Below are 25,893 nucleotides of genomic sequence, written 5' to 3' on the forward strand. Positions count from 1 at the left end.
ACAAAGATGAACCAGCCACAGCAAAGGATTCAGCCTCTCCCAAGGATGCAGGACATCCATGGTCTCACACACAGAGGTTTTACACAGAACACATCACCTGTTCCATCAGGAGTGGAACACACGTAGGTGGGCAGCATTTTCACCGTCGCCTCTGCGTGCGTCTCCTTGCCCAGCCCTTTCTCCATCTCTATCCTCATCCTTTCCTTCACCTCCAGCAGCTGCTCATGGCTCAACTTGAAGGGCTCTAGGATATTCTGCCGGGCCTTGTGCTGTGCAGCCAGCCTGTAGGCCACTGCTGTCACCATGGCCGCCCCTTTGCCACTCCCATCCTCGGAGCGGATGAACCGGATCTCACAGTCTGGCAGCAGCTTCCGCACGGTCTTGTGGAGGCGACGGGCAAAGCTGTGCAGGAGGAGGAAACAGACCTGAGTGTGACCCTCTGGGGATCCCCTGGCATCCAAATGAGGTGCCTGAGGGTATATCTGGAGGTGCTTCTCCTGTGACAAGCTGTACACACTCTGCTGGCAGCAGCAGAGCCCTGTCTGCGTCCCTGTCCCCAGCACCCCCAGATCCCTGTCCCTGTCCCACCCTGGACTCACTGGGGGTGTTTCTTGTAGACAGAGCCATCCACGCCCACGGTGGAGCGCAGCCGCTCCACGCCCTTGTTGTCCTTGATGCGGCGCAGCACCGCGGCCAGCGTGGCCCCGCACAGGCTGGCCGAGCGCGTGGACACGATCTGGCAGATGCGCAGCGTGGCCAGGCAGTCCTCGTGCGATGGCTCCAGGCCCAGCTTGCTCAGGATCTCATGGGCTTTCTGCAACCCTTCCTTCTCCCTGGAAGGACAAAAAGGGGTTCATGCCAGGGAACCCAGTTTTTGTGGTGGTCCAGGTTTGCTCAGTGACGGTCCATCCCTGGATGTTGGGAGATAGGGTGGTAGCCAGGAAACCCCCTGGATCCTACTTACTTCTCAATGGCAGAGACAAATCTGGTCTCAAAGTGGCCAGTGGTGAGCAGATCCGGCGTGAGCCTTCCCCCAAACAAGAGCCCTTCCTTGGCCATCTTCACCAGGATGAGCCTCACCAGTTCCCCCATGTACATCCCGCTGATCATCTTCTCAAACCTGTCCATGGGGAGGCATGAGACAGAATGAGGGAACGGTTTGGGCTGGAAAAGCCCTCTAAGGTTATCATGTCCAGCCATTCCTCAGCACTGCCAAGGCCACCACTAACCCAGGTCCCCAAGTGCCACATCCACAGAGCTGTTAAATCCTTCCAGAGATGGTGACACCACCACTGCCCTGGGCAGCCTATGCCACACCTGACCACCCTTTCAGAGCAGAAATCTTCCCTATTATCCAACATAAACCTCTCCTATCTCACCATAAGCTCCCACTGAGCTTCCTTTTCTCCAGGCTAAACGTTGTGTGTATTTGGCTGTGTGTGCCACGAGGTGGCCACAGGCTGACCTGAAAACCCCTTGGCAGCTTCCCATCCCAAATACAATCTATGTAATCTCTTCCCAGAGCAGTTTATCCCATCACTGGGAATATGAAGCCACGTGTAGATGACCATTATTCTGCAAAGAGAGCTCGTGGCCACCTGAAGGGGCTCAGTCAGTTTGCAGAGACCCCCAGATCACCCCCCACACCACAGCAGCCCTGTAGGGAATGGGAGATCTGTAGGATTGGGATGTGGACATTAGGTGAGGGTGTCTGCCCAGGCTGGTGGGTAACTTTGCTAACCAGGAAGGGAAAAAGCACATTCACATGAGTGGCTCACAAGGACAGCAGATGGGGTGGACAGCCCTGGTTCGGGACACAGCCCCCATTTGGAACACAGCCCTGGTTTGGGACACAGCTCTGGTTTGGGACACAGCCCTGAGTTGGGACACAGCCCTGAGTTGGGACACAGCCCCTCTCTGCACCAGTGGCAGAGGACGTGGTGACCCAGTTAGCTGGGCTGACCTCCCCAGTCCCAGTAATGCCAGTGCTATGGGAGGACAGACAATGCTGAGCAAAGCACAAGCCTGAGCCCGAGCCAAGAATCTGCTCACAATTGTTTGCCAGGGTTGAGTGAGCCCATGTCGATCTCACGGTCAAACTCAGTGCGGATGTCGTCGAGCACCCCATCATCGCCAAAGGCCCCCCACTCCATGTTGATGCACATCCGACCTTCGTCCCCTTCCACCAGGTCAATGTGCCTCATCTCCTCCATGTAGCAGGCGTTGGTACCAGTACCTGGGCCAAGCATGGGGACAGGGTGAGCAAGCACGCTGCCTTTTCCCTCATTCCCATCATTTTACATTCCCATTATTCCCAATTTCCCTTCGGCCACAAGCCCAGCACACCAAAAAAAGTGAAGAACTAAGCAAACAAGCATTGGACAATGCTGGTTTTCCAACACTGATATCCCCCTCTCTTTTTTCCCCAAAGACCCCAGGGCCTGCAAGATACAGGATCTCCCTGTGGCTTTCCTAGAGGGATGGAGCCCAGCTGTTCCCCCTTGCTGCAGCTCACCAACAATGAGGCCAACTTCACAGTTGTGGTCATCGTAGCCACAGGTCATCATGGTTCCCACGGTGTCATTCACCACGGCCACGATGTCGATGTCAAAGTCCTGAGATGGTGGAAACGAGAGAAGGTGACCCAATGGAGACAAAACAGGCCAAACCATCAACAGGAGCCAAGGTCTCCTGGGCCAGGGAACTGTGTACCCCCATCCCAGTCTCTTACCCCTCTTTTCTTGATGGATTTGCGCAGCAGTGACACCACGTCCCTCCCCTCCACGCTGCTGCACTTGAACCCCTTCGTCCACATCACCAGGATGCTCTGCAGGGGAACAGCAAAAGAGAAACTTGGAGGTGGCACCCGGCTGCTGGCACAGGGGACGTGTGGTCCTACAGGGGGAGCCCCCCTTATCAGCTCCCCAGCTGTGCTATCAGCCACAGCTTCCGTGTCAGATAAAGTTTATGGCCACGAAATAACATGTGAGCTGCTCGTTGCTCCCCTGGCAGGAGGAACTTGGTTCCCATGACTGGGTTCGATTGAGCCCTGCAGCAAAACCTGTTCACAACCCCAAGACATGCTCCTTGACCCATCCCTGGGGGCTGAGAGGCTGATTGTGCCTATGGAATGCTCCTTGACCCATCCCTGTGGGGTGGAGGCTCACTGTACCTATGGACTGATCCCTGAGCCATCCCTGTGGGGTGGGGTGGGGTCTCACAGTCCCCTGTGGCCAGAGGCACATGGCTGGGGGCTGAGCTGAGTCCTGGGGGGAGGAAAAGGACTCAATTACATTTGAAATCTTCAACCCTGTGGCCACAGCCCCCTTAGGGAGGCAGACACCTGCCCTGCCTTAGAGCTGGGGAAACTGAGGCACTGAGCGAGGTCATGGGGCATGGATGCCTCCTCGGGCAGTCTCTGTATTTTCCCGTCCTTTACAGCCCTGTGCCTGCAGGAGGAAAGCGTTAATCCCTGGCAGAGCCGCTCCCCACGCGGGAGGACGTGCGGGTGCCGCCGCGCTCCATGGAGTCGCTGCTGTCGGTGCTGCGGGAGAGCAGGGCAAGGAGAGCGAGCGCGAGCATCGCCCTCAGCCCGAGCGAGCCGGAAGGGCAGCAGAGGGGCCACGTGCCTCGCTGGGCTCAGGGATGTTTGGTCTCCCGGCGAGGTCACGGCTGACAGTGACAGTGACAGCCATCAGCGCCCGGGGCTGGCGGAGGGGGACGCAGACAGCCCTCCCCGCGCCGCCTGCACGGGGGGATGTGATGTTCAGCACGTCTGGGGCTGCAGGCGGCTGCAGCGCTGGTGCAGCCACGGAAAATCTGCTTTCCATGGAGGCATCCCAGGGAAACATTGCCTCCCAAACCCCTGCAGTTCCTGGGATATATCCCTGGCTCTGGCAGCACCACGGCCTGCTGGCACACGTGGTGAACCTGGGCCACGAGAACCTTGTCAAAGTTCACACATGGGTGTTATCTGAAAAACCATCAAGATAAATTAGGGGAAATCCAGGAACCCAGGGTGGGAAGGGGTCCTGGCATAGGTGTGGCAGCTGTGGCTGACCCTGGATCCCTGCAAGTGTCCAAGGCCAGATGGAACAGGGTTGGAGCAACCTGGGATAGTGGAAGGTGACCTTGCCCATGGCAGGGGAGTGGAACTCTGAGTGGTCCTTAAGGTCCTTTTCAACCCAAACTACTCCAGGCTCCTAGGAAAACCTGGCCATATGTGTGTAAAGCAGGAGATCCAACACCACTTACTATCATCAAACAGATTTTAAAAAGGCAGTCTGGCAAATATCCTTAGCAAACATTAATTCTCGTTTAAACAGGGGGTTGATAGTGTGTTTGGAGAAGATGACAAGTAACAGGGTTATTGGGAAGTGATGCCAAGCTCTACATTCCCTGAAGGAATGTTCCATCCTCTCTGTCCCTGACCCTGCAGCCACTGAGTCATTGCATCAACAAAAAATATTCATAAAAATAAAAGGACAGTGCTGTTCCTAAGCTCCTCTCAGAGCTCAGGAAATGGCTTTACAGGTATGAGAGACGTGGTCCTTGATGAGGAAAAGTAAAAAATCAATGAGCCTAATTAAAAGCCTAAGCTTAGATTGGTATGGAACCCACAGGGAGAGTTCAGCCTGTCCCAGCACAGCCCCTCACCCACCTCGTCCAGCTTGGTCTGGTGACACGGGAAGGAGAAGGTGAAGCCAAGGGGGAGTTTCTTGTCTTTGATTTGCAGCTTATCCAGGAAGTTGGCCAAACACTCAGCAATGTGGTCGAAAAGCTGGAAAAAAGGTAGAGTGAGACCCCACCTGGCTGCCCACTCCGAGGGATGCCGTGTCTGCATCCCTGCCCTCCCCGCTCCTCACCATGCTGGCTGCCAGGAATTCACAGTTCCCAGCACAAGCTCCAGCAGGATCCCCTGGCCCAGAGCTGCTGCAGCCCCAGGACACAGCAGGGACTCTCTGGGACCTACCTGCACCCCGCTGCCACGCATGAGCTCCTCGGGGATGGCATAGATCTGGTTCTCCATCTCCACCTTCCGCAGCCCGTTGTCCGACACCTTCACCCGCAGCACTCGGAAGTTGGTGCCCCCAAGGTCCAGCGCCAGGAAGTCCCCATCCTCTGTGGCACCAGGACAAGGACACCCCGTTAATTTGGAGGGTCCTCTGTCCACACCAGCCAGAGCCCTGAGGTAACCAGCCCCCTCCCAGGTACAAGGATAAGATCAGGATTTTTTATTGCATTTCATTATTCTATTCACTATTGGTATTGTATTGGAGCAGTCGCTGTATTCCCTGCCCCTCTCTTCCCCCACAGCCAATGCAGGACCAATATTTTGACCTCACTGAGCCAGATCCAGATGTCTTGGGGAGGGTGTGGCAGGAGGATAAATCCCACCAGCCCCACCCAGAAAAACCCATGCCTAAACCAACACGGATGCCAGGGAAGATGAGCCCTAGCCTCAGGCTCCATCTGGAAGAAGGCAGCAGAGCCATTCCCGACCCTACTGATGCTTGTGGAAGCTCCTAAACCTCCATCCCAAGGGGTTAAACCCTGGTGGCAACTGTGGGAACACCGGAGCTTGGCTAAACTTTCGCTATACTCAAAACCCCCTCCTGTTCAGGCTCAGCCTCCGCAGCCCGGCCAAGCTCTCGGGAATCCCACACACTCCTGGCATGCGGCTGCCGGCTCCACGGGGAGGTGGCAGCAGGAAACCAGCGAGGGAGAGCTCCCAAAGAGCTTCGGGGCCTCTTTGCTGCCTTGCCCAGGGAGAGCTGGGACACTTCTCCGAGGGCAGCCCTGAGCCCCGAGTGTCGCTCCCGTTTGTTTTCAAGGCAGCTCGCCGCGCTGGGGGCCGGGCACGGGGAAAGCGCCCAGCTGGCTGTTTCGGTGGGGAGAGGGCCGGGGAAAGCCCTCTATCAGCACTCTCGGAGTCCTGAATGCACAAATGTGCTGTGCTGGCTCCCCCGGCCGCGCTTTGTGCGGCACAAAGGGAACAAAACCCGCGGGTCATTAGTATGCACATCTCCAGTGACTCCAGCTGAAAAGGCAGCTCCGGGCCGGCCCCCGCGGCTCCACCGGGCCCGGCCGCTTTCCTGCGCTGACCCTCGAGGGCTCGGGGCGAGGGAACGGGCACGGCCCCGGCCGGGAGCTGCAGCAGCTCTGCGGTGGTGGAAAAGCGCCCTGGAGAGCGGCTGCTGTGCTCCAAGGGGATGAGGAATGAATGAGAGCGGGCTCAGAGCTGGGCATGGAGAGCAGGGAGCGCAGCCGGGGGTCAGGGCAGCGCCTTGCGGGGCCAGAACACCACGGAAAGAGGGGTGAGAGCATTACAGAGCATCCCTGAGGAGCACAGAGCCATCAGGGCACGGGGCTGCCAGTCCCTGGATATTCCCTCCTCCTCCTCCTCCCCTTGACCCTTTGCAGCAATGAGCTTTAAACCAGTTTGGCAGCTTGTTCCACAGCCCGTCTGCCAGCCACAGGGCATGCCACAGCCACGAGGCATGGCCACAGCCACGGCAGTTCTTCACGTGGAAAACACACCAAAAAAACCTCGGAGGAGCTCCCGACCGTCCCTGGTGAGCCACAGCAGGGCAGAGCTGGATGGGATGCCCTGGGCAGTGCTGGCACCGTGTCCTGCCCCTCACAAGGGTCACACTGTGCTCGGCTTCCCTGGCCATGGGCTGGCTAGCAGAGCATGGAGAACACCTCAGGGGAGCTGATAAATATGTCAGAGATAAGGGCACTGCAGCCAAGAGGGTCACAGGTTGCTCAGCTCCTTGGAGGCAATGCAGGGAAGCGAGGAGGATCCCAAAACAAGAGCTGAGGAGCCCAGCGGGAGCCATCCTTGTCCTGCCCAGCCCTCACACACCTGGTGGGGGTTCATGGCCCCAGAGCCCCAGCAGGACCCAAACACAGCCCAGAACCCCCTCACCCCCTCAGCACCATGGAACACAAGCAGCTTGGGGGCAATTCCTGGCTGCATCAGCTTTGCAGGAGGAAAAAGGCAACAAACTCTCTTGGAAAATTCCCAGCCATGTTGGGAACACGTGATGGGCTCCAGGTCTGGGCACTGCCCCCCGATTTGGGCTCCCTGTGATAAGATATCAGTGCTGGTGCTGAGCCCACAAGCCAAATAGCGAGGGCAAACACAAAGCCCTGGTTCCAGGGGCTGTTTGCTCTTGGCAAAGGGTGAGACTTGAGTGCCTGGAAAACCTGCTGCGCTCCTGGGAACAGCAGCATGTGTGGGATCACGTTGGTCACCCCAGAGATCCACCTTAAGACTTCCAACCAACTGCAATTCCATTGCCTAGGAATCCTCTGCAAATTAGATTAATAAAAAAGAAGAGGAAGAGGAAAAGCTGGGACGCCCAGACTCTAGGGAGATGCAGGAAAAGGTGGAGTTGCAGATCCTGGCATTTTCCTGCTAACCCCTGGCCTCCTCTCCCTCCTTCCAGCCAGCTCATGATGCCATGGAATGGTTGGGGCTGGAAGGGACTGTGAGGACCATTCAGCTCTGCTCCCCTGCCCTTTCACTGAACCAGGCCCTATGGCCCATCCAGCCTGACCTTGAACACTTCCAGGGATGGGGGGGACACAACTTCCTTGGGAAACCTTGCTGGGAATGTGGTAGATCCCCAACCCCAGGGCTCTGAGCATGGAAACAGACTTTTTTTCCAAGCCTTTCAAGCCTCTGCACCACATGAACTGGTTTTCCTGCAGAAACAGCCAGTTATTGGCAGGAGCTGAGCTCACCAGCCAAGGGAAAGGTGTTGCCAAGGGCCATCCTTTGGATTCCCAGGGATTTGACCCCCAAGTCCTGCAGCATCCTCCTGAAAGCTCCAGGCTGGGGTTATCAGCTGCTGGGGCTTAACAGAGGATGACCACAAGATCCTTGTGTCAATACCATTGTGGAGGAGGAAACCTGGGAACCCTGGAAAAGCCAGGAATGGAGCAGAGAGGAGGGTGTTGTTTGCACTGAGCAGGGAAAGCCACTGGGAGAGTCACTGAGCTCCAATGAGAAGCTTATTTGGGATCTATTTCCCCATCATCTAGCTGCCAGCACGGCATGGTGGTGTTCCAGTGGATACCAAAGTTCATTTTAGAAGAGTTTCTGCTTTCAAAGCAGAATCCCCCCCTCTTATCACACCACATTGGAATGGCAAAGCCATCAAGAGCCAGGAGCCAGGGCTGTGTTTTGGCTTAACCTGCAGGTGTGACCTTGTATTTCCATAAGCACCTCTCATCCCCCTGGATCCTGGGAGCTGGGCATTAAACGGGGTCTAATCCCAGAGCAGGGTCATCCCAGGAGCTGCAGGAGGAGGGGAGGGAGGACAGAGACATTCTACAGGTGGATGGTTGGGAGCCCTATGGCACCAGCATCAGGTCAGAGCAAGGCTGTCCTTGGGCTGGGAGCAACTGCTGGCACCTGGCCCAGATGCCCAGCCCAGGTCAGACTTTGCCCAGAAGCTTTAAAAAGAGGGAAGAGGGGAGGATGTAGCCCTGGACAGTGAGCTCCACACCATCTGTGCCAGGGATCTGACACCAAGCCCCCAGCCCTGATACGCCACCTTCCAGCCCCCTCCCCAAAACCCAAGGGACACTGATGCTACTCAGAAGCTGGATCCAGTTCAAGCTGGACAGGAAATCCCCCAGCTCTTAGTTCCCTGGGATTTGCTCAAAATTCCCATATTTTCCAGCCCCCCACCGGGCAGCTGCAGCGCCGTGACTCCCCCTGCATCCCTCTCATGTGATATTTTCCATGCTGCTGTTTCTCTTTCCTCCCTCCCCCGGGTGAGAAATGCCAGCTGGGGCACTGGAGAAGCTGGATACAGGGAAGGGCGCCAAGGATCTCTCTTGTAAGGGCATGGGCAGGGATTGCACCTTCTCCCGATGGCGGGCCAGGCTGCTGGAAGTGCTGACACACACTCCACCTGCACCCAGCACCTTCGGCTGCACCAGTTCCCGTGCCCAGGGGCGGCTCCTGGCTATCCCTGTAATTAAAAATATTCTCTAACATTTAAATGGATTGGAATCTTGATCCCAGGGCAGGTAGCCAGGTCCAGCTTTTGGGTGTAGGTGCAGCTGGGGGGGGCCAAGATCAGGGGATGTTTCAAGGATTAAAGGGGCTCCTAGGGAAAGTGGAGACAGACTTTTAGCAAGGGGTGTAGTGAGAGGACAGGGGAATGGTTTTAAACTGAAAAAGCAGAGATTTAACTTGGATGTTATTAGCACCCTGGGATAGTGGGAGGTGTCCCGTGGCAGGAGGTGGCACTGGATGGGCTTTAAGGTTCCTTTCCACCCAAACCATTCCATGATGTCTGTTTCTCCCCAGGGATGCAGAAGATGCCATCACCATGCCCAGACTCACTGAGACATTACCAGCAAACACCCCACAGTGTCCAGTGGTGCAGAGACCTTCTGTCACCACCTACAGATCCCTGACAGGAGGGTGCAGCCAGGTGGGGATCAGGCTCTGCTCCCAGGGAACAGGGGCAGAACAAGATGAAATGAGCCCTTTCCAAGGTTGTTGCCAGCCCAAGTGTGGAACTGGAGCAGCTTCAGCTACTCAGAACTCCAACCCTCCTTCCCTTCAGCAGCCAGGACTGCTCTGAACACTGGGCACACCTGAGAGCAAGGAGCAATGCTGCAGGGATGAGAAAAGCTCCTTCCCAAAACACCAAGCTGGGAAGGAACTTTCCCATCTGGATGCCCGAGGGAGCAGTTCTTTGGGCTGAGAGGAAGATGTGCCTGGCTGGAGCGTGCCCTGGGCAGCCCAGGGAGAGGCAGAAAAGCCACATTGTGAGAGCTGCAGAGCCCCTGCTCCTGCCGGGGCCCTGGTGGCACTCAGACAGCGCTGGCACCACTGCTGCCTCACTGCTAATGCAATCTGATGAGCCGGACCCGTGACTATCTCTGTCCTGCCAGCAAGGGCACGCGAGGGCGGCTTCCCTCCCCTCCCTCCCTCCTGCCAGTAGGAACTGGGAGCACCTCCAGCCCCAGCACAGAGCAGGGAGTGAGGCCTGTCCCCACACTCAGACTGAGCAGAATCAAGCCACAGGGGCCAGCAGTGAAGGTAGCCACGGTGCCATCCCTGTTTTGGCAGTGCCAGGAGGACAGGAACCCCCAGCCCTCCCTCTGCCCTCCCAGGAGCACCTGTGGTCCCACAGTACCTGTCCCATCTGGGGTGGACCTGACGAAGGTGGGCAGCATCTTCACAGAGGCAGTGGGGTTGGTATCTGCTCCCAGCCCCTTCTCCATCTCCTTCTCAAACCGTTGGGACACCTCCAGGAGGGTCTCATCGGAGAGCCGCATATGGTACAGGTATTTGTCGATCTGAAGGATGGAGATAAAGCCCAAAGGTCAGGTGGAGGGCTGGGGACATGGGCACAGGCCCCATGACATGCTCAGGACAGCATCCAGCCCCTCCCAAGGCTGCTGAGGTTGACACAAGGAGCAGGAGCAGGTTCTGACCCATCCCAAAGCACAGGACATGGCAGCATTGCTGGAATTGCTCATCCCAGGCATCACCCACCACTGCTCCTGCACCTCTCTCCAAGGTGCTCAGCAAAGCCTGCATCCCCTCCCCAGACTCTGCCGGCCTGGGAATGCTGAACCACAAGTTGCTCCTGATGCTCCAAAGCATCTTCCCGCTCAGTCACCTACAGACACCCAAACAGGTTGCTACAGAAGCAGGAATTCAAACTCAGGAGTGAGTCAGGAGGTTGGCAGTGGAGGTTTTCCAGGTGCAAAGCTCTTCCCATTCCATGGCATCAACGCACCTTGACCTTGACCCCCAGGGCCTCTTCCTACACCGAGGATGCTCGGCAGGAATCCACTGCCCTGTCATTTCTCCACTGCTGAGATCACCCCAAGAGCCTACTCAACACCCTCGAGCAAACCACGCTGAAGTGACAGAAGTGGGAGCTGGAGTGACACAGGTGAGTGCTGGAGTGACACAAGCACATGCCATGGCCAGAGAGGGAAGAAATCCACCCCACACCCTTATTCCTGGAAATTGTTATACCCTTGAGCTGACAATATGGAGAAGCCTTTCTATAAATCAAAACATCTTGGGATGTTTCCATACCTGGGAAAGGCATGGAAAAGCTCCTCCTCAGCCATCCAACAGCACTGTGCCTGCTTGTGCAGCCTGGCCAGAGCAGGGAGCGGGAGAGGCGGGCACTGCCCACTCCCAAACGATGCCCTGTTTCAATTAGCTTCACTTAGGATTAATTAAAGGGCAGCTGCAAGCCCTGAGAAGTCAAGAGGAAAACTCCACCCCATGCACTCACCTGTCTGCAGGCACGTAACACCAGGTCACTGGAACCCGGGCTCAGGCTGTGCTTTATGGGCTGTACTGGAGGAAATGGGCATTTTGTGGGCAAGTAATTGCACCAGGCCCAGTGTGACCTCGCTCACAGATGTGCCAACCAACCCTGGGCTGGACACAACAGCCCTGCTGCGGTTTTGGCTGCCTGTGTTTCAGGCTAAGGGTGCTCCAGCACATCCTTTTTTCCCCACCCTGAGTTCTGTTGGAAATTTGGGAGCTGAGATCCCTTTGTCGAGGTCAGAGGATGGAGGAAAGCCCGGCCCAGCACATTCCAGGAGTGATGCTGCATCCCCTTGCAGAGCAGCATCCTATGAGTTAAAACTTCTCCCCCTTTCTCCTGGTGCTTTCAGCTCCTTCCCAAAATTAGGAGCTGGAAGACCAGGTAGACGAGGGAAAAGCCCAGGAGAAGGAAACCTGGAGATTTCCTGGCACCCGTTGTTTACCAGCCTCTCCTTATCCAGCCCAGCAGCAGGAAGTCAAACACTCTCCTCCCTCCCCTCCTGTTTGCCTTCATCTGCTGAAAATTCCCTCCCATGTGCTGAGGCTCTGGTTACTGGCAAGGGTTATCCCAAGGGTTGTCCTGAGGGTTATCAGTCCATCAACCCAAAGCAGATTGTCCTCATCCCAGAGAAGCTGGGAGCATTGGGAGCTCCCCAGCAGTGAAGACCCCCCCACCCAAAAATCCCAGGGAAACTCCCTGAGGCTTCACCCCCTTCCCCCAGGACAAGCCCCACTCAGCACGTTCCCCATGTCCTCCAGGCTGCAGCACACCAAGAATAACCTTAGCCTGAGGAACAGGGTGACCTCCCTCTAATCTCCAAAGCCCTTAAAACCTGGATCATCTTCTCCCAACGTGGATATCCCCCACTTGGCAGCTAAAGCAGGTCAGGGCATACAGCAGGACAGCTCCTTCCCCACTGAAACCACCCTGGCTGTGCCTGGCCCCCACCAAGGAAGAGCCATGGCCACTGTCCTTCCCAAAACTTGCCAGCCCTGTGGCCTGGTTGGTTACTCCGAGCACACCTCAAATTGTTACAAAGATGAGATAAAACAGGGAATTCAGCCTGCAGTGCCAGAGTCCGAGCATCTTTCAAGACAAAACACCTTCTCAGTTGCTTTAACATTTTTGAAGAGCAAGGAATAGTTTAGGTCAGATTGCCAATTCCAAACAAATAAAGCCACTAGGTTAGGATCCTGAAAGGGGCAATTGAATTTCTGGAAAGCTTCCAGCCTAAATAATAGTGTTTCCTCGAGGAAATCTAAACAAACCGAAGGGAGAAGGAAGAGATGGAAGCTGGGCATGCCCCAGCCCAGGACATCATGTTAAAGCTCCGGATCTCAGAGTAGCTGTGGGTGTAATGAGCTCAATGCCACGCTTTTGAACCAAACCCCAGCAAATCCCCATCTCTTGGCTCAAGGCTGTCTCCAAGGCTCAGCTCATTTCCATGCCGGATGCTGGAGAGGTGCCCAGGGTCGCCTGTCCCGGCTGCACGGCCACCGCTGGGAAACCTCAGCTTGCCCAATTTCTGCCCCTTTGTGACCTGAGCTGAGTTTAAAGCAACCCAAAAAACCAGCTTTGGAGTTCCAAACTCATGGCTCCTGTGCAGCGCTGCAGCTGGACACTGTTCCACTCCTCAAGACTCCTCTTAAGGTGCCTGGACCCCAAGGGATCAGTGCTGTGGAAATATTAATTAACTAATCTTCAAGAAACTCAATTCCAAGTCAATGCCATTCACCACAGAAAAGAGCTGGGGCTGTTCAGCCTGGAGAAGAGCAGCCTTAAGGGGCTCCAGGAGAGCTGGAAGGGGAATCTGGACAAGGGCCTGGAGGGACAGGACACAGGGAATGGCTCCCCACTGCCAGAGGGCAGGGCTGGATGGGATGTTGGGAAGGAATTATTCCCTGGGAGGGTGGTGAGGCCCTGGCACAGGTGTCCAGAGCTGCTGTGGCCACCCCTGGATCCCTGGCAGTGCCCAAGGCCAGGCTGGACAGGGCTGGGAGCAGCCTGGGACAGTGCAAGGTGTCCCTGCCATGGCAGGGGTGGCACTGGGTGGGCTTTAAGGTCCCTTCCAACCCAAACCATTCCAGGATCCTGTAAATTCCTTGGCCCACAGGCTGCCCTGGCAGGGATGCTGGGGACTCTCTAGCCATCTCTTGGGGACACGGAGCAGGACTGCTGAGGGTGACGACGCTTCCGGCACCGCGCCACCGCTTCCTGCGCAGCGCGGAGGGGAAGGGCCCAGTGAGCTTTGTTCTGTGCAATAAGGCCTGAGATACATCTTTCTCGTTAATGATCCCCACTTCCAAGAAGGGGAAGCTGTTTGCCTTTTGTTTTCATTTTGCTCTGAATACTTTTCCAGAGCCACGTGGCTGCCAGGAACTGGAGCGGGAGCACGTGTTCCCCATCTCTCAGCGTCTCCCTGCTGCATTTTTCAACTGGATGTGACTAATTCCAGCAGCGTTTTGAGCAAAAGCAGAACACTGGGAGAGGGAGGCTCCTTTCTGGGATAGATTCCTCACCTTTTGGCAGCAAAGTCAAACATTTGTTGACTGTAAGATGATGGAGCAGTGTTCACATTTGGGCAAGGTTGGAACACCCCAAAACCCACAGCATGCGCTGTCACCCCTCTCTCCAGGAAAATTTTTGCTGAGAATTATATTTTCTTTAAGTTAATTCCCTCCCTATCCCAGTTTTAAATTTCAAGCATGCTGTTTTGTAAGAATCCCTGAAGTTTTAGGGAATGCTGGCTCTCTCCCTGCTTATCTGGGAGAGGGATGCTGTGCAAGCACCAGCCATGCCCCCCCACCCAAATCTGTAGTGAGACATGAGGAATTTGGGGAAAGCAAGGCAGAAGTGGCAGCAGAGGCTGCAGGGTGAAGGCCTCCAGCGCTGGGAAGGTTTTACTCCCCATCTCAAGGCAGAGCCTGTTCCACATCCTCGGTCCCTGTTTCCCACCCCAGGTGACTCAGAGCAGGGAACCGGCTCATCCCCTTCCCCAGCCTCCCGTGGGTGACACAGGGGTGATGCTGGGCTGCACCCACCCTCCCCAGCCCTGGCCCTGGTGGCACCCACGTCCTTCAGCTCCTCCACGCCGACTCCAAGCCCACGTGCCCTCCTGCCTCGGATGACACACGCCCGGAGTCATCCCAAACCCGGCTGAGTCAGATGTTTCCTGCTTGGCCGGTTCCTCCCCATCCTCAGCCCCGGGACAGGAGCTGGATCCACGCCGGAGGTGGAGCTGGGTGGGCATTGATGGTGAGGAAGTGACACCACGGAGCATCCACCGACCCATCCTCAGGTGACCCCACTAAAACCCAGTTCAGCCAGGAAAATCGCTCTGCCTCCCAGTTCTGGAACTGAAGATATCCAGCTGCCCCATCCCTACCACTCAGCATCCTTCTCCCCATGTTAAACCCAGGAGGTCTTCAGGGCAGAGATCTCACTCAGATGCTGGATGGCAAAGCCTCACCAGTCCCAAGAATCCCCCCTGGGATGGTGGGAGCATCCCCCTGTGGAGGGGACACTAAGGCTGAGTAGCTCTGATGAGGTGGAGAGGAGCAAGGGGCACAGGATGGCTTCCCAAAGGTGGGAAAAGCTGTCCTGACATTAACCTTGGCTCCTGCCATTGACCTCGGCAACCTCAAGGGAAGCTGTTCAGTTGGTTTTCCAGGAATTTGCCATAGGTGCCCCTCCCATATCCACAGAGGCAGCCAGAGAGGAATCAGCTGGGTAAAATTAATCCCTAAAAAAAAAAAAAAAATACAAACCCAAAACAAAACGGGGAAACACCTGCCCCTGCTTGGGGACGGCCACAAATGCAGGAAAATCAATTCCATGCCCAGTTTTTCCCTTTTGAAGGAGGGATGGGGAAGAAGAGACGCTCAGCCCCCACTCCCATGGCATGACGAGGCTGAGGGACCAGGAAGGCCGGGGTGAGCAGGCACATCCCAAGGGAACGCAGGGCAGCAGCGGCAAACTTTCAAGTTGGGATCTCAAAGGACGCTGCCGAGGTTAATTAAAGTTTGCACAATCCCTTGGGGGTTAGATAAGTCTGGACAACCCACTTTCCAGGCAGGAAAAGGGCAGGACTTGGTGAAGAAGGTAATATGCCCCCAGATGAGTGACAGAACAGGTAAAGCTGCTCCATAGCACGAATGGAACAAAAATCCCACTTTTGAGGCTATTTTCAAGGCCTTGAGGTGGACACAAACCCCAGCTATTGGAAAAGGTACTTTTTTACTCCAGCTGAGCTCCTTTTTTCCCTGATCCAAAGGAAAAACACACCCCAGGCTACCACTTGCAATTTTTTTTCCCAAATACACTTTCAAATACAGGGTTTGATAAGAAGACCCAACCAAACAAATCACAGCTTTCAAAGAGTTTCACCCACTACACCTCCCTGTGCTGGAGGAGATTTTCCCTTTGCCTGGGGAGATTTATAAACCAGGAATAATTTTTACACCCTTGGTGGAAGCAGCCAGGTCAGACAGCTGGCTTCTCCCCCCTCTCCCTGAGCCCAGCTGAGGTCCGTGCTCTCTCCCAGCTTTGCCTTACTGGAAGGATTCACAGGAATTTGTTTAAAAATATCCCAGAGAAATCCAGTTGTGGAGGCGGCCAGGAGGGCAGTGCCATCTCCCATAGTATCCCGAGCTCCGGCCGGCGGCGCCTGGATTTATTTTTTTTTTTTTTCCCTCCCTCACTTCTGAACAAACTTTTTTATTTGGGTTTTGAAGCCGGGAGGGAAACACAGCCGGTTCCTGAGGCTTCACACACCCATCTCCCAGTGGGTAAGGGAGGCGAATTCCTCCATCCAGGCTTTCCCTCTGCATTATTCGCAGCTGCCGATAAGCAAGGCGTGAGCAGCCCGGAGCCCGGGCCGGGCTGTGCCCATGGCCTATTTCTGCCCGGGTTACACAACCCCTTCCGTGGATTGGGCTGTTGCACAACCCCGGGGCCACCAGCGAGCGGAGGGAGAAGCCGAGCCCGTATTTCCTTACGGATCGCTCTGCCTTGGGAAGTTTTCCCTGCACTTTGTTTAGGTTGGGGTATGCTTTTTTTTTTTTTTTTTGTCTTTTTTTTTTTCAATGTTCTGCCTCGATTTCCTTCCTATTTAACACCGGTGAAGGGCCAACGTGGCAAGTTTCACTTCCTCGGTGGCATCTCCAAGCATTGTCCTCTTTTTTTTTTTTTTTTTTCTTTTAATGGTGATATTCTCAAATCCCGGTCACCTCACACTCACATCAGCAAATCCTGACCACTTTCCAAAGCCAGGAATCACAGATTAAATCCTCTCTGCCCTGTTCCCAGATGCCAGCGGAGCACTGCAGGAGGAGCTTGAGCCTCCGCACTCTCTCCCATCCAGCGTTTTTTCCTCCAGGAATAATTTATTAAGCCCAGCCTAAGCTGTCCTGGCCAGACAAAGGCCGGCTTCTCCCTCAGCCATGGGAGAGCAGGAGCTCTCGAGCTTTTCCAGCGCCCGAGCACAGGAACGAGGGGCGACCGACTCCGGGCATCCCAACGGGACGCTGCCGCTTGGGACTGCGCTCTGCTAGCAGGCTCGGGGAGTTTGGGACCCCGAAATTAAGGATTCAGAACCCCAAAATGAAGGGAGCAGGAGACAGGAAGGTGCTTCCCATCACTGTCAGCGCCGGGATGGGGGACACGCGCGGCTCGGGGTGCTGGTCACCGCGTGGAGAAGGGACCCTGAGGGACAAGTGCCACCTCCGGACCCGTGCCCCGGGCTGACCCCGCTCCCCGCGGGGGCTTCGGCTCGCTGCCCTGGGAGGGGGAGCGGAGGAACCGGCTCTCGGGGATGCTCCGCGCCGGCGGGAAGCGGCGACACGTGCTGCGCGGGGCGGCCGCGGGGGTCCCGGCCCCGGCGGGGAGAGCCGCGGAGATTCCCCTCTTCCTCCTCCTCCTCCTCTCCTCCCCCTCCGCCCGCCCGGCCACGCGGGGTCCCGCGGCGGCGGCACGTACCGCACGCGGCCCCGCCGGGGCCTCCGCCCGCCGCCCGGCCCGCTGCGCCCCGCTTCCCCCTCGCTCCCCGCTTGTTTTGCCTCCTGCTCCCTCTTTAAAAGTTTTTGCTTTTTCCCCTCCGTTTTCGTTTTTTCCCATTTACTTTTTTTTTGTTTTTTTCTCACTTTACCTTCTCCTTTTTGCTCTTTTTACTCCGTTCCTCTCCTTTTTCCCTTTTTCCCCTTTTCTTTTTTCTTTTTTCCTCGTTCCTTTTACCTCCTTCATTTTTCAACTTTTTTTCCTCATTTTTCCTCCTTTCCCTCTTAGTTCCTTTTTCTTTTTCTCTTCTTTCTCCCTCTTCACTCTCCCCTTCTCCTTTTCCCTCCTTTTTGTTTTTACTTTTACCCATCCTTTTATTTTTCTTCCCCTTTTCTCTTCTCTCATTTTCTCTTCTTTCCCCTTTCCCTTCTCACCTTTCCCCTTCCCTCTCCATTTTTTCCCTCCCGCTCCCCACTTTCACCCGCGCGGCCCCCCTCACCTTCTGTGTCTGGTCATGGTTGAGCTCGGTGAAGAAGTAAGCGAGGAGGTGCGAAGCGATCATGGCGGGAGCGGAGCGGGTCGGCCCGGAGCGGCTCGGCTCGTGTCGGTTCGGTTGGGCTCGGTGGGAGCGGAGCGGCCCCGGCAGCGCCGCGCGCTCCCCGCGCCAACCGCGCTCATTGAGGAGCTTCCCCCGCGCCCGTGACGTGGCCGCGCCGCCGCTCCCCATTGGCCGAGCCGCGAGGGTGTGTGCCCGGCGCGCGCGGGGGGGGCGGGGCCGCGCCCAAAGGGGGGGAGCGGGGACACCGGGGGGGCACGGGGGGGGCACGGGGGGGACATTGGGTGGGCACTGGGGGTACACATGGGGACACTGGGGGAACATTTGGGGGGACATGGGGGGTGCATTGGGGTGATGCTGGGGGGACACTGGGGGGGCATTGGGTGGGCACACGGGGGTACACGGGGGCACGGGGGGGGACACAGGGGGGGGACATGGGGGGTGCATTGGGTGGGCACACGGGGGTACACGGGGGGACATTGGGGGAACACTGGGGAGACATGGGGGGGTGCATTGGGGTGATCCTGGGGGGACACTGAGAGTGCATTGGGTGGGCACCGGGGGTACACATGGGGACACTGGGGGAACATTTGGGGGGACATGGGGGGGACATTGGGATGATACTGGGGGACACTGGGGGGGCATTGGGTGGGCACCGGGGGTACACGGGGGGACACTGGGGGGCACGGGGGGACACAAGGGGGACATTGGAGAGTGCATTGGGGGGGACATTGGGGGAACATGGGGGGTACATTGGGGTGATCCTGGGGGGACACTGGGGATGCATTGGGTGGGCACCAGGGAGACACGGGGGGACATTGGGGGAATATTGGGGGGGACATGGGGGGTGCATTAGGGTGATACTGGGAGGACATTAGAAGTTCATTGGTTGGGCACCGGGGCTTCACGGGTGGGGGAAGGTGGGGGACATTGGGGGGAACACTGGGGGGCACATGAGAGAGTGCATTGGGTGGGCACCAGGGGTTCACGAGGGGTGCATTGGGTGGGCACTGGGGAAACACGGGGGGATATTGGGGGAACATGGGGGGGACACTGGGGGTGCATTGGGGTGATACTGAGGGGACACTGGGAGTGCATTGGGTGGGCACCGGGGCGACACTGGGGGGGGCAGGTGGGGGACATTGGGGGGAACACTGGGGGGGCACTGGGAGTGCATTGGGTGGGCGCTGGGGAGACACGGGGCGGGGTGTGTGCAATGGGGTGATACTGGGGGGACACTGGGGGGGCATTGGGTAGGCACCGGGGTGACACTGTTGGGGGCAGGTGGGGGACATTGGGGGAACACTGGGCGGGACATGAGAGAGTGCATTGGGTGGGCACCAGGGGTCACGAGGGGTGCATTGGGTGGGCACCGGGGAGACATCGGAGATGGGCACTGGGAGGACATTGGGGGGAACACTGGGGGGGACATGGAGGATGCATTGACGGGGGGACACTGGGAGTGCATTGGGTGGGCACCGGTGGACACGGGGTGGCATTGGGGGTGACACAGGGTGGACATGGGGGGTGCATTGGTGTGAGCAGGGGTGACACAGGGGTGCATTGGGTGGGCACTGAAGAGACACTACGGATGGGCAGAGGGGGGACGTTGGGGGGGAACACTGGGGGGGACATGGGGGCTGCACTGGGAGGGCACTGAGAGGGCACTGGGGGTGCATTGGGGGGGACAGTGAGGGGACACGAGAGGAGGGTGCTGAGTTATACGAGGAGTCCTGGGCATGCAGCAAAGGTTACTGGGTATATTGGAGGGGCACTGGGGGTCTGTGAATGTACCAAGGAGGGCACGGGTGGGCTGGGGGTGCACTGGAGGGGTGAATTGGGGGTGCACCAAAGCAGCTGGGGATGCATGGATGTACGGGGGGTGCATTGGGCCTGCACGCCTGGGGTGCATTGGGGTATACTGGGGCTGCATCAGGGGTGCTTTAGGGAGGTTGGGGTTGCACTGGTGGGTGAATTGGGGTGTACTGGGGGTCATGCATTGGTTTGTACTGGGGAGGTGCACAGGGGGTGCATCAGGGGAGCTGTGGGTGCCCTGGGGATTACACTGGAGGTGCATTGCAGGATACTGGAGGTTGGGGGTGCACTGGGGGATGCATCAGGGGCGCATCGGGAGGGTTGGGGGAGCACTGGGGGCGGGCATTAGGGGTGCAGTGAGGGTGTCCAGTAGTGCGGGGCTGTATTTGGCGTGCTGCAGCCCGTGCGTGTGTCCGTGCCCGCAGCTCCGTGTCCGTGCCCGCAGCTCCGTGTGCGTGTCCCCGCACGCAGCCGCCGCTCCGCCCCGGTGTGCCCGGTGCTGTCACATGCGTGTGAACGTGCGCAGCCCTGTGCACCCGTCAGGTCGCATCCATCACCCCGCGGCCCGTGGCGCTCGCTTCTTCGCCCGCGTGTCCCGCTCCCCGTGCGCAGCCACGGACGGCGGGGGGTGCCCGCTGCGCCCAAAAAAACCTTGGGAAGCATCGTTTGGGAGCATCGCTGGGGCTGGCATCTGTGTCCACCACCTCGCCTCCATCCTGGCTCCATGTGCGAGTCCGCGGGCCCGGCCGGGCGTTGGTGGCCCGGAGCCCTACGAGGGCCGCGGCACGTCCTGGCCCTCCGGAGCGCTCCCGTCCCCGCTCCCAGCAGAGCCGGTCTCAGCAGCCCTGGGGCAGGAGTTACCCAACCCGTCTGCCCGCTCCCGCCGCTTTCCCAACCAGTCCGGAGCAGCTCTGGCTCTTCTTGCCTTTACCCTCTCAAGAGTCCTTTCTACACGGCCATTTACATCATTTTGGTGTTTTTGATCAAAGATCCCCTCTTTCCGTTTCAAAGGAAAGAGGGGGAGAAACAACCGAAGCCAGAGGCAAGACAATCCTGCTACCAGACACCTATTCCAGGACGATCCAGTCCTGCCAGACCCACCGTGAGTCTGTCAGGCATTCCAGTTAAATCCCCAGATCGTGACCTGATGCATTTTAGGATTTGGACTCAATGATCCTTGTGGATCTCTTCCAACTCAGGATATTCCATTAATCACTGTCCCTACATTTCAATTCACCATCTGATCCAGGTTTGTGGGGGGTTTTTTTTATCCTAAAAAGCCAAATTCTCCGTGGTCAAGTTGAAATTAAAGCAGCATTTGAGCCTAAAAATAGCTGGACACATCTGTCCGCCTTCCCCATCTGCCACTAGCCTGGCTGGATAAAGGAAGCAACTGTCTGCGCAAAATGAGGGACCTGTCTCATGCTTCTGTCCCGTAAAATCCGTTTATTCAGGGAAAATGTTCCCCAATACTCCGTTGATTTGCCAGATAATGCCCTAGCCAAGAACAGACAGGAGGAGCTGAGCTCTGCTCAACCAGTTCATCTAAATAAAGTAAATTTTTTTTTAATTTGGGGGTTTTCAGTTAGTTTCAGAATTCCTTTCCTGGAATAAAGCTCCCAATGGAAACATTTTCAAGGCATCCCAGCTCCACATGAGCTTGTAATAATCTATCGGTATTTAATGTTGCGTTCCTTAGGAAAAGGAAGCAGCTGATTGCAGGGATTGGAGCTACAACCAGCTCTAATTTCTCTAATGTGATTCCTTGGGGACGAGTGATGCAGTAATGACAACGTCGGAGTGGGAGGAAGAGCCGTGCCCAGCGGCCAGAGCAGGGACTAAGCATCCTGGAACCCTGGGACCAGCCTGACCCACAGCACAGAGCAAAGCCCCCCATGGAGCACTGCCGCTCCTGGGGACCCCCAGCAGACCACTGGGAACCCTGTGAAGCACATAACGCACTTTTCTACCGGGGAAACCGAGGCACGGGTGGGTATAGAGGAATTGAGAACCAGACCATCCAAGCATGGAGCAGCTGGGATGACCCTGGAGCTGCTCCAGGAGAGGCGTGAACTCATCTGGGATCACTTGCCCCGTGATTCATGGCTCCAGCACTGCTCCACATAGCTTCCAAGGAGGTTTCATTGGACATGGGCATACACATCCCCACGAACCCATCGGCATCATTGTGACACCAGTGACCAGTTATTGACTTCACCCTGTCACCCAAAGCACCGGAAACCTGGAACCTGGCTGGACCCAGCCCTCGCACGGGGCCGGGAATAGAAAACCGGTTGGAGAACTTTTCTTTCTTCAGCAGCCACAGGATGAGCGCGTGACCTTGGGCTGAGCTGGGTGAAACAGCCTTTCCCCAGCTCTGCTGAGAGGGACAGGGCTCACCCACCCCCAACTGCTCCATGATGGATGAGGGAGGGGAGGATTGTGCCCTGCCCACCTTGGGGGTGGTGGGATCCATCCTTCCTTCCACCCATTCTATTGCTGCTCCTCTGCACGTCTCATTGCTGGGGCAATTTCCAACCCATCCCAAATCCCTGCTGCACCCCAAGGTCACTCCGCACAGACATCCCTCCCCAAAACAGCCAGAGGGGTTCCCTGGGGTTCGGATGGGTGTCCCTGGGCTGGGCTGCCCCACAGCCTGGCTTCCCACCCCACTCACCAGGCTAATCCCCACAGAACGGACGGAAAAGGGGAGATTAAATTAGATTAGCCAGAGCCGCCTAATTTTAGCATCCTCACATGTCACTGACACACTGCTCCAGCTCTTCACTCGCTCCCCCACCCCCACAGGACTCTCAAAGCCACCAAGGCCACCAGTCAGGACAGGAGGACCCAGAGGGGGTTTGGCTGGGTAGTGGCAGCCAGAGATGTGTGGGTATGGGGGTCACTAAACCTGTGCCAGGAGGGGACTGGAGGTGATGGCCACCTTCCACGGGCTATGGCCATCCTTGACTGATGATGGCCATCCTGGAGTGGTGCTGCCTGCCCTCCATTAGTGGTGGTCACTCTCTATCCGTGGCAGCCATCCACCTCCAGTGATGGTCACCATTCCTCATTTGTGGGCCACCGTCCCCTTGTGGTGGCCACTTTCCACTGGTGATGGTAACCCTCAACCTTGGATCACCTCCACCCCCAAGGAGCCCCCTCTGCCCAGGGAGATTTTGTAGTGGGACACTCTGCACTGGCACATCCCGTTTTCCCCCTCCACTCCCAGCTCCTGCCCTCCATGTCCTGTTGCCGCCTCCCGAATCATCACACCGTGAAGATGACATTAGCCTGACCAGACCTCCCTCAGGGCAGTGCCAGCTCATCCAGCTGTACAGGAGCCCGCCAGCTCCATCAAACATCTCCTGATACATTGGATGCTTCACAGGATCGGCCCCGTGACACCACAGGGAGAGGAGATGTCTGACCGCTTCCATTCCCAGGAGTCACACTGTCCCCAACATCCCAGGAAGGTCCCAAAAGTCCCAGTCCAGCACCCAAAGCCTGGATGCTGGAGCTGGCAGGAGCTGTGCCAGGAAGGAAGGTGTTCCCAAAAGCCAGCATGGCCAAATGCAGGGAGAGCCAAGGACCACCGTGTGTTCCAGATGCCACAAGACCTGGCACAGCTCCGAGGTCAAAAGTCCCGGTCAGGACACAGGACCCTGAGTCACTCTGCCCTGGCATGAGCAACTCCCTCGTACGGCACTTTCCCAATCCCAGCGGAAAGGGGAGGTTTCTCCTGCGTCCCTGGGGCACTTTCCGTGGGCACTGCCACGTCCCATGGCGTGGTACATGCCACGTCCCTGATGCCACCAAACTGGAGCGCAGGACAGGGCAGGGAATGCTCAGTGCCAGGGGCTTTTCCCTCACCTCTGCCCAGAGGATCCTCATCCTTTCTCCCAGCACTGCAGGTGTGAGCAAGCTGGATCCCGGGGTCTTGTGGCAGTGGGATAACCACCCCGACGGTCCCGTGCCACAGCCACGTCCAGCTTGCCCTAACCCCATGAAATCCTTCCCACCTGATCAGAGGAAATTGCCCGAAACTCAGATGTGAGGAAAGCACGGGTGCACAGCTGTGACAGAATCCCACCCTGCAATCCTGTGATGTCCTGGTAGGGACCAGCATCCACACCAGCGTGGCAAAGCCACGTGTGGATGGATGTGCCTGCCAGCCTGTCCTCGGGATCTGGGTGAGGCACAGGGAAGAGCTGGCGAGGGGCTGGGAGCCACCTCCTTCCCCTCCAAAATCCCAGCCAAAAGCCACGGCACTGCTGGGGCCAGAGAAGGATTGAAACCCTCCAGGTTCCCCAAGTCCAGAACAATTCCTATGCCCAGCTCAGAGCTCTCTCTGGGATACAGGAGTAGAGCTGCGATCCTTGCTCATCACAGGCAGCATTTCCCTCTCTCCCTGACGGAATGATCACAGCTCAAAGACCCCAGTCACATGTATTTCCACCAATTCACTCTGACAGGCAGAAAACCACCCCAAGTATGACATCCCACCTTGCTCCAATATCACCGCACCTGGTCGAGGCCAGAGATTTGAGAAACAGCTCCCGTCCACCCTGCCATGAATTATTCCCCCACACCCATCCCGTGATCCCTTGGCACCCACAGCTGCTCCCCTTTCACCCCTTTGTGCTGCATCCATCGCAGATCCTCATCCAGGTACAAGCAGCACAAACTCCCTCAGTATCCTGAACCCAGGGCGAAAATCCCCTTACCTGGATGAAGCTTTCATTGTCCATCCCGTTCTCCGTGGACGCCATCCTTGGAGCATCCACGATGGTTTGCTGAGGCAGAGACTGAGACCTCAGCGCGCCGAGCTGGGTCTGGGAGGGCTTTATCATCTCTGATCTCTGCGGAGGAAGGCCCTGCGTGCCAGCGCCGAGGTCATTGGCTGGGCACTGCGCGGATGAAGACGGGATTTGAGCAGCAGTGGTGTAATCCCGGAGCCTTGGGATGAGAGTGACAGAGCTGTCTGGGAAGAGATGCTCTCTGGAAGGTTTGGGCTCCTCCTGTCCCACACTGACAGCCCCACAGAGCACCCCTCTGCTCCGGACCCCTCCTTTCTGGACCCCTTGGCACGGCGATAAAGAGCAGCCAGACCATGGATCAGCCTCGCATTGCTCTGTCCCTGTAGGGGTGACCTCACTTGCCCCCAGCCCAAATTCCAGTCCAGAGAGTTTTAGTGAGGAATCCTCTCTCCTTTCTCCCAGAGAGAGAAAATAAAGTGGAAAAGCCCCTGCTGAGGTGGGATGGATGTGTTTGGAGGGGCTGGGAGCCCTGAGGCGGAATGAGGCCGGCTCCAAGCCTGCTGGAGACACATCATGCGTGTGCAAATGTGTGTTGCGTGTGAGAGCACACGTGGGACAGGGACACGTGGCCTCCCACATGGATCTGACCCTGCAAGGGGCTTAATTGGGATCTGCAGCATCTGCCATAGCAGCAGTAGCAGTTCCTGTGCTTAGAAGGAGCTTTGAGAGTCCTGGAGAATTCCAAAACCCCAGATGGGGGATAAAAGAGAGGGGAAAGAGCTGCCTGGCTCCTCCCCCAGCCCGTGGCTCCGTGGGTCCATCACTACGTGACAGTGGGCACGCAGGGCCCCTCTCCCTGCTGCTGGAGAGGAGCCGCCAGGCAAAGAGGGTTAAGGTTGATTCATTTATTCATTCTAACGGAGATTACTCAGCTCCGAGGGTCGAGCAGCACCAGTAGCCAGTGCTGGAGGGTTGTCTGGGATGGGAAGGGCAGGAATTGCTGTCAGGGAGGAGGAGGAGGATGGAGCTGCAGCTCCAGGTTTTCCCATGTCACAGAGGGATGGGCTTGACAGAAGAGGTAAAGCTCTGATTTGGGAGCAGCAGGCTCCAGGCTGGATTTAGGCACCACCCTGAATGGGCTGAAGGTTAAGACCAAATCTAAATCTTCATCCAGGTGCTGAGCTCAGGCCCAGCCCTTGGTCAGATGCTGTGTGAGCTGGCACGGCAAGGCAGAGCTGAGCTCCAGCCTTGGTCCCATCCCTGTCCTCATCCCTGTCATCCCATCCCTCCCCCAGTCCCTGTTCCAACCCCATGCCCACCCTCATCCCTGCCCTGTCCCCATCTCCATCCCCATCCCCGTTTCACACATGCTCCCATTCTCATCCCTGCCATCATCTCTGTCTTGGTTCCTGTTCCCACTTCAACCCCATCCTGATCC

The 25,893-nt window shown here is 57.2% G+C and overlaps 1 protein-coding gene across 4 annotated transcripts in view; it reads right to left on the bottom strand.

Moving 5' to 3' along the window:
* LOC117007787 (hexokinase-2) overlaps positions 1–25,893 on the bottom strand; it is a 35,276-nt gene that overhangs the window by 8,980 nt on the left and 403 nt on the right. Inside the window, exons 2-11 of one of the 4 annotated variants that reach the window (XM_033081147.2) lie at positions 24,423–24,605; positions 10,170–10,332; positions 4,973–5,121; positions 4,661–4,780; positions 2,732–2,827; positions 2,516–2,615; positions 2,053–2,236; positions 965–1,120; positions 600–833; positions 98–402 (exon numbers count right to left, since the gene is read on the bottom strand). In XM_033081147.2, coding sequence (XP_032937038.1) covers positions 98–402; positions 600–833; positions 965–1,120; positions 2,053–2,236; positions 2,516–2,615; positions 2,732–2,827; positions 4,661–4,780; positions 4,973–5,121; positions 10,170–10,332; positions 24,423–24,548 — 1,633 coding nt within the window. In that variant the 5' untranslated portion in view covers positions 24,549–24,605. Of the gene's footprint in view, positions 1–97; positions 403–599; positions 834–964; positions 1,121–2,052; positions 2,237–2,515; positions 2,616–2,731; positions 2,828–4,660; positions 4,781–4,972; positions 5,122–10,169; positions 10,333–17,823; positions 17,983–24,422; positions 25,740–25,893 lie in introns of those variants that run through there. The other 3 variants (XM_033081146.2, XM_033081145.1, XM_033081148.1) reach the window with 3 other exon arrangements.

The sequence above is a fragment of the Catharus ustulatus genome, chromosome 27, assembly GCF_009819885.2.
Source record: "Catharus ustulatus isolate bCatUst1 chromosome 27, bCatUst1.pri.v2, whole genome shotgun sequence".
NCBI classification, from domain to species: domain Eukaryota; kingdom Metazoa; phylum Chordata; class Aves; order Passeriformes; family Turdidae; genus Catharus; species Catharus ustulatus.